The sequence below is a fragment of the Clinocottus analis genome, unplaced genomic scaffold (assembly GCF_023055335.1).
Source record: "Clinocottus analis isolate CAN_PGR_092001 unplaced genomic scaffold, fCliAna1.0.p SCAF_20, whole genome shotgun sequence".
Lineage (NCBI taxonomy): Eukaryota > Metazoa > Chordata > Actinopteri > Perciformes > Cottidae > Clinocottus > Clinocottus analis.
The window spans coordinates 15,389,543-15,404,844 of record NW_027175932.1 but is presented as its reverse complement, the minus strand read 5'-3'; the positions used below and the strand labels follow the sequence as shown (position 1 = coordinate 15,404,844).

At 44.5% G+C, this 15,302-nt stretch overlaps 1 protein-coding gene across 3 annotated transcripts; it reads left to right on the top strand.

The window, feature by feature from the left end:
• The first annotated feature begins 106 nt into the window (after positions 1 to 106).
• tmpoa (thymopoietin a) lies at positions 107 to 14,891 on the top strand. Of its 3 annotated transcripts, XM_068587124.1 has the most exons (8): positions 107 to 609; positions 7,629 to 7,746; positions 9,082 to 9,225; positions 9,885 to 10,006; positions 11,674 to 11,763; positions 12,047 to 12,085; positions 13,161 to 13,261; positions 13,577 to 14,891. In XM_068587124.1, the coding sequence occupies exons 1-8, from the start codon at positions 376 to 378 to the stop codon at positions 13,977 to 13,979; spliced, it is 1,251 nt and encodes a 416-aa protein (XP_068443225.1). In that variant the 5' UTR covers positions 107 to 375; the 3' UTR covers positions 13,980 to 14,891. The 3 variants fall into 3 exon arrangements, with proteins under 3 accessions (XP_068443225.1, XP_068443226.1, XP_068443227.1); XM_068587125.1 differs by lacking the exon at positions 12,047 to 12,085; XM_068587126.1 differs by lacking the exons at positions 11,674 to 11,763; positions 12,047 to 12,085.
• Positions 14,892 to 15,302: the final 411 nt, after the last annotated feature.

The window sequence follows — 15,302 nt, the reverse complement described above, 5'->3', positions numbered from 1 at the left end:
AATATTTGCGTGTTTGTTCCACCAATAAGGACGCTCTTTCTGACAGCATCTGACCAATAGAAGCCCGCCTCCACAGGCAGTCACTTCCGGCCCCGGTGGTCCCCATGAGCAGCAGCAGTCTGGTGCAGAAAGCAGCCACTCGGCGAGGAATGCGTCCATGTCTTGAAACGAGAACGAGAACAACGACCACGAGTCATTCATTTGCATTTTTTGTTCTCCCTTACATCCCTCCGTTCAAATTAGTTTGAAGAAGTGACTCCAGTAAGAGGCGCTGGTTCGCCGCTCTTTTCCGCTCCGTTAATCCCACTTTCCCCTCGGTTAGCTAGCTCAAACTTTACAGGCGACGGTGACTCTTCCCGCCTCTCGCTTGCCGACATGTCGGAGTATCTGGACGACCCGTCTGTGCTCACCAAGGACAAGCTGAAGAGCGAGCTGCTGGCCCACAACGTGGAGCTTCCGAGCGGCAACCCGACCAAGGACGTGTACGTGCAGCTGTATCTGAAGAACCTGACCGCTCACAAGAAGCACGCCGCGGCGCCGGACGTGTTCTCCAGCGACGAGGAGCTGCCGCCGCCCGTCGTCTTCAGCAGAAGTCGCTCTTCCGGCAGAGTGAGTCTTTAAAGCGGGTCTCTGGATTAACGTTTCAGTACGCAGCAACAGGCTGGGCCAAGGCTGGCTATCTTAACTCAAAAGTAGGGAATTAGTTTCCTTCAACGTTACACTGTCCAGGTAACTTCAGACAGATCTGGAGCTCCGCCGTATCCCGCCTGCAGCGTATTCTCAGTAGTATCAATGATGATAGTGGTCATGGTCTAACAGTCCAGAGTGATAAATGCACCTCGAAGTTAGCAGATGCTTCAAACTCTTTGACCTGCATGCATGCAACTTTACCTAGTCCACAGTTCTACATGTGCTTTGACCACAGACTCCCTTCATCCATAGGGTTGGTTGCCACACGTCCCCACCCTAAAGATGTCCGAGTGTGCTTTCTAAATCACAGCCGAGGACGGAAACGCACGTCACAACCACACACTTTCTGTTAAAGTAGTAATGTCCAGAAGTGTGTTGTCCATTACCTGCATGTCTGAGTTGTGTTCTATCGTTTCAAATTGTGTACTGAAGAGGGGACTTCAGGACTGCAACTAGAAACAGCTTGTGTTATTTGAACGTTTTTTATGGTCAAGAAACGACAGTGGTTCATTGTACTGACACATTTCAGTGTCTATAGCGCAAAGAATTAACTTGTCATGACATATTTGAGAACTTTCTTTTTGCAACACTAGTAAAACACCTCCTGCCCAGTCCTCTATAGAAGTGAATTCATAGTATCTTTTGCTATGGAATATTTGGCTCTATAACCTTTAAACATAAGCGGTAACTGTACACAGTATACTCCTCACTCACCACTACACCGTTACATTTTTGTGTGTTTGGATAACGGCTATCATAACTACCTTCACACACACACTGCGGAGTACATGGTTAAGCCAATCGTTGTTTGTATTCATCCAGTCACACAGGCTGGCTGTTGCAGACACACCTAGCGGACAGTGTACCAATGTAGTTTCTTTATTTACTTATTCCTTCCATGCATTTTATATTTCATACTTGAGTTTTCATGCAGTCTTCGATTCACCCCACCCCCGCCCTGGCAACTTTGCTATTCGTTTTTTAGTTGAACTGGAGGATTCACCACACTGTATAAAGGTGTAATGATGAAAGCACAGCGTGTTACGCTTCTGTTTGTATTGGAACTTTAGGGATCACACTGGTGGTCTGGGCCTTCCCAGCTCCACCTCCTGTGTGTGGGAGGCTTTTTGCTAATACCCACATTGAGACAACAGGTGAACACACTGTCTGAAGTTATGGGGCTGAGTTCCTATCTGTTCATTTGGGATTTGCACACCCGGATAGAGCGGAGTATGATTGCTGTGTAAAATCAACGTTTCTCTGGACTGTTACGTTACTGGGCTTGAACTCTTCATTGAGGAAATACTTTTCTGTGTGTGTGTGTGTGTGGAAAGACACGGCACATGTGTAATTAGTTTGTCCTTGGTCTTCTCATAGCGTTGATGTTTATCTCGTAAAACCTGACGTGTGAGTGATTGAGTGATTACAGGTGGAGGTGACTGTGCAGGTCAAAAAATAATTCCTGACATTTTTAACTGACACGGTGGAGGCTCAAAAACTTGGTTGGTGAGATTCAGGGGAGAATTGGCTGCACAGTTTGAAGAATGTGTGTCAGCAATGAAGCAGACAGTTGTGGTTCATCTCAGCAGAGTAAACTGTGGCTGAGCCCAGCAGTCCGTTAACCACAAGTCTTGGCACATCTCACCCTCTCACTACTCCACACAGGCCGTAGTGAGAATTGTGATGGAAAGGGTGAGCGCATTCGTAGTGAGCTCAGGCTTTAGGTATGCCTTTTAAAGGCTGGGTGTGGTCTTGAGAGGAGGGGTCACAGAGGCCTGGTTCCCTCCTCCTCTTCTCCCGCTCTCTTCAGCTCACTCTGCTGTTATGAAATAGCCTGGCTCCTACCCAGACCAAACCCTGCCGAGGGCCCACTGAGTAAGACAACCTCCCTCTGTGTTTACGGCTGCTGTGAACCTCGCAGCAACGCTGAGCGTATCATCTTTGCATTCCTCAAATTTCCTGGATTAGTGGCCAGTGGAATGGCAAGTAGAGAGTGGCTTTAGGTCCAGATGTTCATTTCGAGCTGGTGGTGACTGTGAGAGTGGATCGTTAGTGGTCAGAAAGAATCACAAGAAGCTGCTGCTCAAGCTGCCCCACTCTGATCAGCTGACGTATCGCAGAGTTGGAGGATAAAAGATAATGTAATTCACATTAACACAATGGATGAGTTAATTAGGGCCGCAACTAACGGTTATTTTAATAATCGATTAATCGGTCGTTTAGTTTTTCGATAAATCGCAGACATGCACAGTCACAGACCCGCGCATACACTCGCACGCATTCACAGACATATGCACGCACGCACACACACTCACTCACAGACGTACACACTCTCACTCACAGACGTACACACACACTCTCACTCACAGACGTACACACACACTCTCACTCACAGACGTACACACACACTCTCACTCACCGACGTACACACACTCTCACTCACAGACGTACACACACTCTCACTCACAGACGTACACACTCAGAACTCAGAGAACAAGAGATGATATTCCAGAAGTAACACTTAATGTATCAACGGATAACTTAAGGACTAAACTTTACCTAAACAAAGGTTGTTCATTAGATATGGAACTACAAATCCCAGCAGCACTTCCTCTGCATGAAGCCTCATTATATCAGACTGTTGAACGTAGGTCTGTGTTCTGCACCTCAGAGGAGATGTTTACTCGTTGCTTCTCTTGAAGCCTCCACGGTATTTTAAAATGAAGACGTTATCTAACCCAACAGCTCAAACACGGGGAATCGGGTATCCTATCTGCTCAAATCGTGTGGCTGAACCTCGGTTACAGATCCACATTTGTAGCATTTTGATAGATGTAGTCACGGCCGTATGTATTTGGACCGGGACACAATGTTACTTTATTTGAAATGACCCAGCCAATATGTGGTTGAAGTGTAGACTTTCAGTTGTAATAAATTGGATATAACTAAATTATCACATTAACTGTTGAGGAATTACAACCATTTTTTTGACAGTGCCCCACATTTTCATAGGCTCAAAAGTAATTGTCTGACAGTTTGTTGGCCAGTAGTGGCCCGTTCGCTCCTTATTTCATGACAAATGAAGCAAATAAAAATGTCTGGAGATTCAACGTGTTGAATTTGCATTTGGTAGCTGGTCCGAAGAACTCTCAACATGAGGACCAAAGAGGTGTCAATGTATGTGAAAGAGGCCGTTAAAAGACTGATGGACCACACAAACCTATCAGGCAGACAGCAGAAACATCAGGATTGACCAAATCAACATTCCTAAACTAAAGAAATGTGCTGGCGCTGGATTAAAATGAGCCAAATGAGTCAAGCTAACTTTATTCAGACAGAGAACGGGATGCACATTTTAAACAGGTCCTCAAATCAAAGATGCTTTCATTTACAATTCATCAATGCAACTGCCAACAATTACATGACTGGGATTCAAGACAAGCTTTTCATCCATGTGCAAAGGAAAGCAGACCAAACTGTGAAGCGACTCGTGAGAGTGCGAAGATCGTTTAATAGGATGAAATAGGATGAAGCATGACACTGAGATGGACTAGACACCGCTGACAAAGGGGCCCATCGAGTCAATTCCTTTTTATACGTTTTACATGTTATGCCGGAAGTGTTATTTACTCTTCGGACCAATTTGTTGCTGGCTTTTTTTTAAAAGGTTTACACAACTTTTACCAAGCTGCTGGTGTACATTTATTTACATTTTAATAATAATAATAATAATAATAATGTATACAGTCGTCCCTCGCTATAACGCGGTTCACCTTATTTTTTTACAGCTACAGTATGAACGCGCATTGTGTTCTGCGCCCTCATTAAGCTGAAGGACTGTACCGTACACCTTGTCAATCAGTCTCCTCGTGCAGCGTCTCCTGTACAGGACAGAATACGTCCAGATAAAAAGTTAACGGAGCGGCTTCCGGACAAAGAGGCGGTCAGAGGACCTCGTAGATTGATCATTAAAATGAAATTTGTTAAACATGTTTGGGCTTATTTTTTAAATCCGCGAAAGTTTGAACTTTGAGAGTGTTTAAATAAGAGAGAAGTGTGAGAAAATGTTAATGCCTGTCTGAGAAAAGTGTATAACAGTGTGTGTTTAGGGGTTTTACGGCCTTAAAACAGGTATAATAATGGTAAAAAATAAAGCTGACTACTTCGCAGATTTCGTCTATCGCAGGTTGTTTTTGGAACGAATCCCCCATATAAACGAGGGACCACTGTATACGCTTTTAATTTTTAGACGTATATATAGTTTTGTCAAAGCCTAGGTATCTCTATCAGGACTGAAAAGGTGGGATCTTTATATTCCCATTATTTAAATTCTTATTTATTGCATTGCAATTGCATTGTTCACTTTGTAAGTGAATTTATTTCGTTGTCTCTTATGCCCTCTGTCTGTCCCAGGTGCAGTAGGGAATAGGGATTTCATCCATAGCTATGCATTGTGCTTTCCAACTATGTGTAGATGAACTGATCTTGTCTGAGCCTTTCATAAGTTAATCATTTAGTAACCTCAGCTGGAATTGGCAACAAGCAGCGGTACAGTGCTGGTCCATATAGACCAGGAGTTGTCAGGGGAGGCCGCATTCTGAAGGAAATGAAGACCCAACAGGACATTCTTTAGTGGGCCCACATTGCTGCCGGATGGGTGTGTGCATTAAATGAAAATGAAGACGGGAGTAAGAAGACGCCAACTCCCAGCTCGGCCTCATGGCGGCCCCGCCCTTTAGGAGACCAGCAGCATGTCAACGTGAACACCGACTATGACCGATCTTTTCCTCCACACATTTTCACAATGTGAAATATGGCTGTTGGCTGTGTGAATATCTAATGTTGAGAAAAGTAAGTGTAACCAGATCTGTTTTTATCCATCCACACAATGTTCACAACATTCCATATGAGGTGGATGGATGGATGAGGACAGCCCCCAGGAAAAGGGGTGGGCTTTGACACTCACTGTACTTGGTGGTCAAAAAGAGGAATTACAATGTTAGAGGTAAATAAACATCCAAGCTTGAATAACCTTTAATTAATCCACTAGGTCCTAAAAGTTGTAAATGCACTAATCATTGATTCAGGGTCAATTATTTTTTCTTTCTTTTGTTCTTCACACGCCCACCAAAGAGACAGAAAGTGGACACCTTTTCAAACCATTGGCGGTAATGCAGCATCTTTCTATTGAGTATCTTTGAGCACTTCCTGTTGTGGCTTCAAAGTAAAAGCTTTTCAACCAAGGGATTGTACTGTGGCTTTTACTGTACCGTAGCCTTTTCTGTTTGATGTGAGACGTGGCTCAGTGTGTTCGCAGGTAGAGGTTTGGAAAGGTAATCTCATGCTTCTTATGGGTCTTTCAGCCACGTGAGCTGTCAGACTGTACTTTATGTGCTCTGCTTTGAATGGCTTATTTCTCAAGGTTTGTGTCCATGTGGTCTTAGTGGCTCAGCGAATATCAATGAGCATTGTTGGTTGCTACTGATAGGCAGGTCGGGCTGTCAACATGTTTGAATGGAGCCCTTTTGAATATTGATTACTAAAACAATCCGATTGTGTTGAACTATTCAAATCAATAGTTGTGTCCAGGTCCTGACTGCAGCACTGCAACGAGCCGTCTAAGCTAAACTCTTTCTATTCCTGGCTCTGGAAGGGGAAGTTCAACTGTTGTGGTTCATTAAATGTTTGTGGTCCATCAGCCCGGTGGAGGCTCGTTGGTAAGCTGTTGCTGACAGACGGGCATATCGACCATCCGATGCACCGATCAAACAAACCGGTATATCTTGCCGGTCACATCATAGTTTTACAGCAATGTTATCTTTTTGGAGAGAAACTTAAATGAATCCAGTGCACTATACAAATATAAGAGATGAATTATGAGCTCATTAAAACTACTAATGAATTGTCTTTTCTACAAAAAACTATAGATGGCAATATCAAAGTGAAAAGATAACTTGGAGCGTTGACATTCTACCATGCAATTTCTATACCAGTCTCTACCTCTTCAGAAGCATCAGGTTGACATTTTATAAGACCCAATCAATATGTGATTTAAAAAAAAAAGAAAAAAAAAAGGTCTCAGCTTGGTATAAAGGCTCATTGAGTGTTTGAGCAGCGGTGATATCCGTGATGAACATGTACACCCTGTGTACAGTGAAAGAGAAACTCAAACTAAAGAGGTTCGTTACTGTCATGAAGCTTTTGCATATTTGATGGCACATGGTTGTTTAGTAAGCTGAAGCATTACTGCATAGCATATTAATTACTCAGACGGAAGGGCATATTAACCAAAAGCTGCAGTGCTTGAGAACATTAGTGTTGAGCGCTGTGTATACTGTGTTTCCTCAGACACGGCCTTCATTTCCTGCCGGCTGGTGCGTGTGCAGCCTGCATGCTTAAAATCCTGTCCTGCTTTTCTCTCTGGCTTCACTTACTAGGAAATTAAAGCGAAGTCTTGGACTTCCAATTTCTCTTCCACATCATGCGTTTGTGTGATGAATACACATGGCACACATGCCCCCACTTATGTTTCGAGCTCATGATTCAAAGCTGCAAAAGTTCTGCTATTGGCTCTCAGCGACTGCACCGAGCAAACTTAAGGCACAGAGGGACAGTCTTTTTGGACTTTGGGGTGTGACCTCAACTGTCCCTCTCAATGCTTCGAACTAGTAAGCCAGTCCATCATTCCCAAAAAGACCAAATGATGTATAGCTAAACGGGTATTTGCCTTAAGTTCTTCAGGACGAGAGAATTTGTTTTGACGCTGTGGGCTTTAAAAGATCGATGACCATGGAGTGACCATGACAAGAAACAACTCGGTCCTGCTGCTCACTCTTGATCCTTATTCGATGATTACATTATCTTAGGACTAAAACCAACTTTCTTTAAGAACACTGTCTCATTACTGACTGGGCTGCCCTGCTGTCTACTTCCTGCAGAAAGCTACAAGGAAAACGGACAAGGTTCGTCCCGACGAGATGGATGTCACCATGCTGACCGACGAGGGCCTAAAAGACGAGCTGCTCAAGCAAGGAGTGGATGTGGGGCCCATTGTGGGTGAGTGCTAACATCAGCAGGGTGATATGAGCTCTGCCCTCTGACGGACGGACGGACGGACGGACACACACACACACACACACACACACACACACACACACACACACACACACACACACACACACACACAGAGGGATTAATCAGGCATGAAAATCCCTCACCTTTCGGCGAAATTCGCCGTTTTGAAACCAAAGTAGGTGACCTACGTGAATCGTGTAGTTTCGATGAGTTTTTTTTTAGGGGGACGGGTGGGTGAGGGGGTTTGTTCAGTGAACTGCGAATAGATGCACGTGCCAGAAGGGAGTGTGAGTGCATGGTAATATAATATTTCATGGTACGTCTAAGTTAAGTTACCCAGGAGCTCTGTTGACATAGACTAAGCTAACGTTAGCTACAGCTTAATGAATTGAGTCATTAAACACAGCAGGAGAGGACGTGACGTTAGCCCGCTAGCTAACGCGCCAGTGGAAAGTTATTAGCTAACACTTCCGTTAATGAGGAGGTAGATTCTGAGGTGAGGGGACTGAGGTGACCAGACGTCTGGATTTAGGCCGGACAGTCCGGATGTTCAATGCTGTGCGTGCGTGTGTGTGTGTGTGTGTGTGTGTGTGTGTGTGTGTAATATAGGGCGGCAATGAAACTTAGGATCACAAGACTCAATGACTACAGGCCCGCCGCCCTGACTTCTGTGGTCATGAAATCCTTTGAACGCCTAGTCCTGTCCCACATAAAAGCCCTCATTAACGGAGCCCGGGTCCCACACTGACTGACTCTGACACCCCCAGGACAAGTTCCTACCGGTCACTCCCCTGCACAGCCCCTTATACTTCATATTTAAATGTCACTTTAAACATTACACTTTCACATACACCTAGCGTACACTTGTTTATAGTTAGGGTTGGGTACCAAGAACTGGTGCTAATATGGCACCGGTTACACGACGTCCGGTACCTACCCGACCGAAACCCAACGTAGATGTCGGTGCTTCCTTTCGGTGCCTGTTAGCAGAGGTTTAGGCACCGGTATCGGAAAAAACCCAAACGATACCAACCCTATTTATAGTACCTTTTTTATCTGTTTGTATGTGCACTTCATTTTAAATTCTAATGTAATAGGTTTCTATTTCCGCACTGTTGATCTTTGTCTAATATGTGCACTACACGTCAAAACAAATTCTTTGTATGTGTAACATACCCGGCAAATAAATGGTTCCGACTCTGATGTGGGCTGTTCCTCTCGGGCAATACCCAGAAGTGAAGCATCTGCCAACGCCTGTTGACCTGTCAATCCTCTGCTGCAGGTTTAATTAAGGTCATCTTTTGCTTGTCCCCTCAGCAACCACCCGGAAACTGTATGAGAAGAAACTGCAGAGGATGCTGGACGACGGACCCGCCCAGCCGCCAAAGCTGCTGCTCTCAGAGATCCAAGTGACCCACAACGGCAACTCGGAGTCCGACCTGTACAGTGACAAGGAGGACGGTAAGGCAGCGCAAGCCACGCCCCCTGACTTCATGGTGCCTTACAGGGTCACATTGCACTAGTGAGAGTAAAATATATCAATATTAGTGAACAATTCATTCACTCAAAAGACATCCTATGATCGTTTTTTTTCATTCATAAAAATTATAAGATGTATATTAATTATTAACCTAAAATGAAAATCAAAACTTGTCTGATAAATATCTCAATATGTTATTCAACCATGGTCTCCGAATCAGTAATGTAACATTAAAGTAGGCCCAGTTTGATCATGGAAATCCTGGACCTTGTCATCTGTGTCATAGAAACTGGGCTTTGACCAGCACCGTCATACAGAACATCACGTCGCTGTTATGATATGTTACCACAATAGAATATTGTATATGGTAAGTTATTTAGGCAGCATGGCCGTGAGCTTCTCGCCGTCTCATAAACGTTTGTGTTCACATTGAGAACCACTTTCTAGAGCAAACAATACATTTTCACATTCAAGAGCCAACTTTGAGTTAAATCCAGACTGCAGAAGATCAAGTCCCAGAGGTCACCAATCACTGCCTCATGTTGAGGACAAAACGGGACATAAACTATATGTTCTTCATAAACTAAACTGAACCTTTGTCCCTCAACTAAGCGTGTGTGACTGTACTGTGCTTTTTCAGAAGTGACAGCAGAACCAGAACCTGTGACAGAACCTGAACCAGTTCCAGTGGTGGAGAGACCGGTGAGGAGCAGAGGAAAGACGCCCGTCACCACCCGCACCCGCAGCAGCCAGCACCGCACGGTGAGCAGCGCCTCGTCAGCATGTTGGAGAACATCCACAACAGACCAGCTGTTCATTTTCATGCTTGAGCTAACCAAGATTATTTTCTACATTTATCGATTAGTGGTTGGCTCTAAGAAATGATTGAATGAATCTTGGGCTTTTCCTAAAGCCCAAGATGACATCCTCAAATGTCTGGTTTTGTCCATAACACAAAGACATTCAGTTTACCATCATAGAGGAGGAAATAAACCTAATTTAAGAAGCTGGAAAACAATTTATTCAGATTATCAAAACATTTGGCGGCATATTTGATAGTTAACTAATAAGTGCATGGTGAGTTGCAGTGTGAGTGAATTGAACAGATGGATTAGATATTCCAATATGTCGTCCTGTCGATGAAGATGATGCTCTGTAAGACCACAAAGCATCACATGCATTAAGTCCAATGCTACCTAAGACATGAGGAATAACTCGTGACTACAGTCTCCCTACTGACAGTGAGGGGAGTCAGGCAGCCTGAGCCGTTTAGATATGACGTGTTGTTTATGTTGGATTACAAACTTGGTTCCCTGAAATAAGTTGAAGTGACGATATGTAACCCAGAGTGTACATTGACGTGAGCTGTTCCTGTAGACTACCGACTCATCTATTCCAGGGATCTGGGCTTGTTTCTTCATGCATGTGCTGGATAATTATTATATTTGATTAACTTAGAAAACAAACTATTGCTAGGCTCTCCTCAGAGCCACTAGACTCGACAGAAACATTTCAGCGCTGTCGTAATAGCATTTTTAGTTGACTCATGTTATTTGTAGAAATCTTTTCACCCTGGAGCTGCTGAACACGCTCATGAAGCCTCTGATGGAGTAAGAGCTCCTCTCAGGTCTGCTCCTTGTACTGTTCTGCCTGAAGCTCGGCTGCAGACTTACAACACTACAGTCACAATAAGGAGAGCACTCTCAGGCCCTGTGTTTGTCATGAGGAGTGAAGCTCGGTGTGAGTGTAGCTCCAGTGGATCCGGGCTGCAAGTCAGACTCAAAGCACATGATGTGGATTAGCTGCTGTGCACATGCTGAATGCTTAAGACCACTTCACACACGGACTCTTCTCTTCAGGGCCTCAAAGTCCTGTATGATGTCACTCCCTTATCTATTCTATCCTCCTCTCTGTCCACGTTACTGTGAAAACCTCTTCCTTTATTTTATTTTGTAGTAGCAGTCTAAAGAGTTACTGTCTCTGCTGGGAACTCTGTGTGAACTCTTTTCTGCTATGTGAGCGGTGTTAGCTGTGATGGCTCCTCCTGCTGGTCTGACTGTGAACATGCACCTGTTGAGGAGCTTGAGGACCTGTTGAGGCTGTCAACGGACACTGTGCTAGAGGTGTTTTATATTACACCCCTCCTCCCCCAGTTTCCCAGATAACAGTCGTCTCTGTAACAGGTCACTCCCTGCAGGGTCGGAGGACGCAGTTAGCACTGAGACACGTACAGTGAACAGTGCTGCCATCTGACCTGTGGAGCTGAGCCACGACCAATTTAATCGCACACTCGACTGGTCACTGTGAAGGTTTTCACTTTGTTGGACGCATACTTAGGCGTAAATCAGCGTTGACGCTATTGTTGACTCTAAAATCCACTTGATAGAATCCTAAAAGAACTTGTGTCCTTGTAATTTTTACACCTGTAGCTCAAAGTGGAAGTGGGGTTGAGTGTTCCCAAACACGCCCAGGATTCAAGTCAGCAGCCAGCCGCTCTGCTCAACACCGCTGTGTTAGAGGTGAGCCCTTTTCTGTTTGCCATTGGTCTCCACCAAATACATTTGACAATAAACCCACATTGTCTTGAGTCGCGGCTAATCGGTGAACCACCCTGGTGATGAATTGTGGGGAATGGTGTACTCATTTGGTAACGAGGATTTGTATGTGTATTTGTATGATCTGAATGTGTGGAGGAAAACTGTGTGTGAGCTCAGGCAAGGACGGCTGGAGACGAGGTGGAGGGATTCATCCCCAATTCTGATTCACTGTCTTTGATCTTGTGTGTTTGTCTTGGTGTCTCAGGAACCTGAGACAAGGACTGAACCTTTAAGACCTGCTCGGGTGCGTAGAAGTGATTTTCTATCACAATAGAATTCATCACTAAACCTATTTAAACAGCTGGTTGGTATAATAACAAGCTCCTCCTTTCCCCTTCACTGTTGTCCACATCTGAACACGTGTATCTAATAAACTAGGCGTGTGTTCTTCAGGCGGGCTCTTTGACTTGTACTAAACAGAGTCCACAACTGGCTGTCAAGTCGCCCAGGCCTTCCTCCCCGCTGTCTCATATCACCAAAGTCGGCCTGGTCTCCTTTAGCCCCCTGTGGAACATCTCACCCATTAAGAGACAAGAGTACCACTGGTCTATGGCGGACCAGTTTGGATCTAAGGCCAGTGGTGTCTCTCTAGCACGGGTAACGCTGCATTTCCTCTCCTCTTTCACTGACTCTCGTATCTGATTGGTGCACTGTGTGTGGCTAGCTCATGGTATGGGGTATTGGGTGATTCAGGCGTATGTTGGCTGGGGAAACGACACACGGTTTGTCTTGCTGTATTAAAACGGAGGTCTACATGCAGCCCTGTGAGGACGCTGAGGTGCTCGTCCTTTGACCAAGGTTGCTAGTGAGACCGGTTCCCATACATGGCTACGGCTCCTCTCAAATAGCAAGAACATGTGGCTAGTACCTGGTGCTCTTTTTGGTGCTGAGCCGCTGCAAGAAGGTGGACTGACGTCAATGCCCTTTACTAAACGGAGAAAAGGAGCTGGTGGGTAAAGTGAGTGGGATCAGACCATGCAGAAGAAACGAGGCCTAATGATGCGTACACACCGACCGCGTCAAAAATGTTCTTGACGCGCGTCAAGAAAAGGGGTGTTCACACCAAAAGCAGCACGACTAATTGCTGTGCCACAAAAGGGCGTGGCTTATTTCAGCCGCTTCTCTCCAGGAAAATAGCGACCTTTTCCGTTATAGACGATAAAGGAAAGAACCACTGATTCTGCTTTACTTACATTACTGTGGGACTGATCCATTCACATGGTGACAGGTGTTGACTCATGCAGGGCGCCCTCTGCTGGTCTAAACTCATTCTACAGCCAAATGTATTCCTTATGCTCTCCGTGCTGGTTTTCTTTTAGGTGGAGAAGATTGCAGCCAGCGATCAAACCCAGAAAGTGGAGGAGAAGGACGTTCTGAAGGAGCTGTTCCCCAATGACATCAATAGTCCAACAGGAATCACGTAAGGAACCAGAATTTATCACTCATTTCATTTTTTGTGTTCTACAATTCAGCTATAGAGGACTGACACTGCATTTAAAATTGAGACGGCTTCACAAAGAATCACAAGAGATGACAAGTCAAAATTCAACAATTACAGACATTATATTTAGTATTGCACTAGCATTCTCTTTTCAAAGAAAACTGTGTGTGTGTGTGTGTGTGTGTGTGTGTGTGTGTGTGTGTGTGTGTGTGTGTGTGTGTGTGTGTGTGTGTGTGTGTGTGTGTGTGTGTGTGTGTTGCTTACAAAACGACAGTAAATCCTCTTCTCTTGTAGCGCTACCTGTCGGCGACCCATTAGAGGAGCCGCTCGCCACTCATTGACCACCAGTGACCTGTGGAATGATGAACACCGCCTCTTCTCTCCAAAAATTACCAAGACAACCAGCTCCTCCTCCTCTTACACAGAGAGCTGCAAGGTCAACAAAGTCAGCAGCCTGCCTCCCCCCACCTCCCTCCCCTCCTCCTCTTCCTCCTCCTCTTCCTCCAGGCTTCTGTCTGCAGCCCCCTCTGCAGGGCCAACCAGGGCAGCGTACCGCAGCGTGTCTCTGTGGATAAAGCTCTTCCTGCTGGCCATCGTGGCTGCTTTCCTGTTCTTAGTGTACCAGGCCATGGAGACCAACACCAACAGCCCATTTACATCCCCAGACAGAGGGGTGGGCAGTGGCAGCACAGCTTAGAGGCTCATTGTCTGCGGGGGACACCGACGCCTGCCTGATTCTGTCTTCAAGTGGCAATCTACATTGTAGCCATTTTATTCCCGGGCGCTGTGAAATGAAATTCCTCTTATCCTTTTTATATCGAAATCTATTTTCAGCACATCCCTCAAGAGAAGCGACGTAGCGGTTTCAGTGACACGTGAAGGATGTCGACATGTTGTAAAAGGACAGCACCTCGTGTGCTCGTTTGCACCATTCTATATCTCTGACAGTCTGTGTGGTGACAACAAAGTCAGTCACACACATTAGGCCTTTATAGAGGTGTGTGTGTGTGTGTGTGTGTGTGTGTGTGTGTGTGTGTGTGTGTGTGTGTGTGTGTGTGTGTGTGTGTGTGTGTGTGTGTGTGTGTGTGTGTGTGTGTGTGTGTGTGGTTAAGACTTTGCCTTAGTGTCTCTGTCATTAACGACCTCGAGGATGGAGTTTGAACCTGTATCTTTGTTCCGTACCTTACATGATCGTCTTTGTTAATGAGACCAGGAGGCTTCTTATTTTAATCCTGAATCTTCTTAAACCCTATACCAATGTTTTCTTTCTTTCTCTTATAATAATTGAACATCCCTTTGTATTCTACGTAATTATGTATTCACTGTCGCAATTATTGAATATCCACTCAATAAACTATTATGTTGTTACTGTGACTATGTTATTGTGTGTTATGGCAAATAACTTTCAATACATTTTCTAGTGAAACAATTTAACTAAATTTCTTCAATTCGCCCTATAAATTTTTAACTTCTAATCTGTCTTTGTCACACCTTTTTTTATTTTATGATCAAAATGATGACCAGGGGTTATGCTTCCTGTTGTTTCTACAGTGGATCTTAATGGGGTATGTGAAGAAAAAGTAACATCCATTTAAAAATCCTTTACAAATAGTATTACACTTATATTTTATTAAATATGTAACTTCATTAACTGAATTGTGTATATATTCTATATTAAATCAGACTGATTGCACAGTTCTGTGTATTACATCTTTTTTTCAACAAAGAAAAATGTTTTAAACCGTGTATATCACTGAAAAAGGGTTAAGAACAACTGCTCTATGCAGCAGTGGGAGCTGAGCCTTGGTGGGCTCAGGATGAGCTGAGTCCAATGATAAACATTATTTTTTATATTTTCTACAAAATGTTCTTTTGCTACTTTGCCAGCCAACACCAGACTTTTTGACATCAGACCTGAAATCCTTGCACATTGATCATGTACCCCACTGAAGTACACTGAGATTGATTCCTCAAACATGAAAAGAGCTCTCAAATGAACTCATTTAATGTGTGTCACTAG

Bases quoted from the DNA above. Each gene is read 5' to 3' on its own strand.
- tmpoa (XM_068587124.1), top strand. From the start codon at position 376: ATGTCGGAGTATCTGGACGACCCGTCTGTGCTCACCAAGGACAAGCTG. The intron at 7,747-9,081 runs GTGAGTGCTAAC...TTGTCCCCTCAG, and splicing joins GGATGTGGGGCCCATTGTGG to CAACCACCCGGAAACTGTAT. The intron at 13,262-13,576 runs GTAAGGAACCAG...CTTCTCTTGTAG, and splicing joins AATAGTCCAACAGGAATCAC to CGCTACCTGTCGGCGACCCA.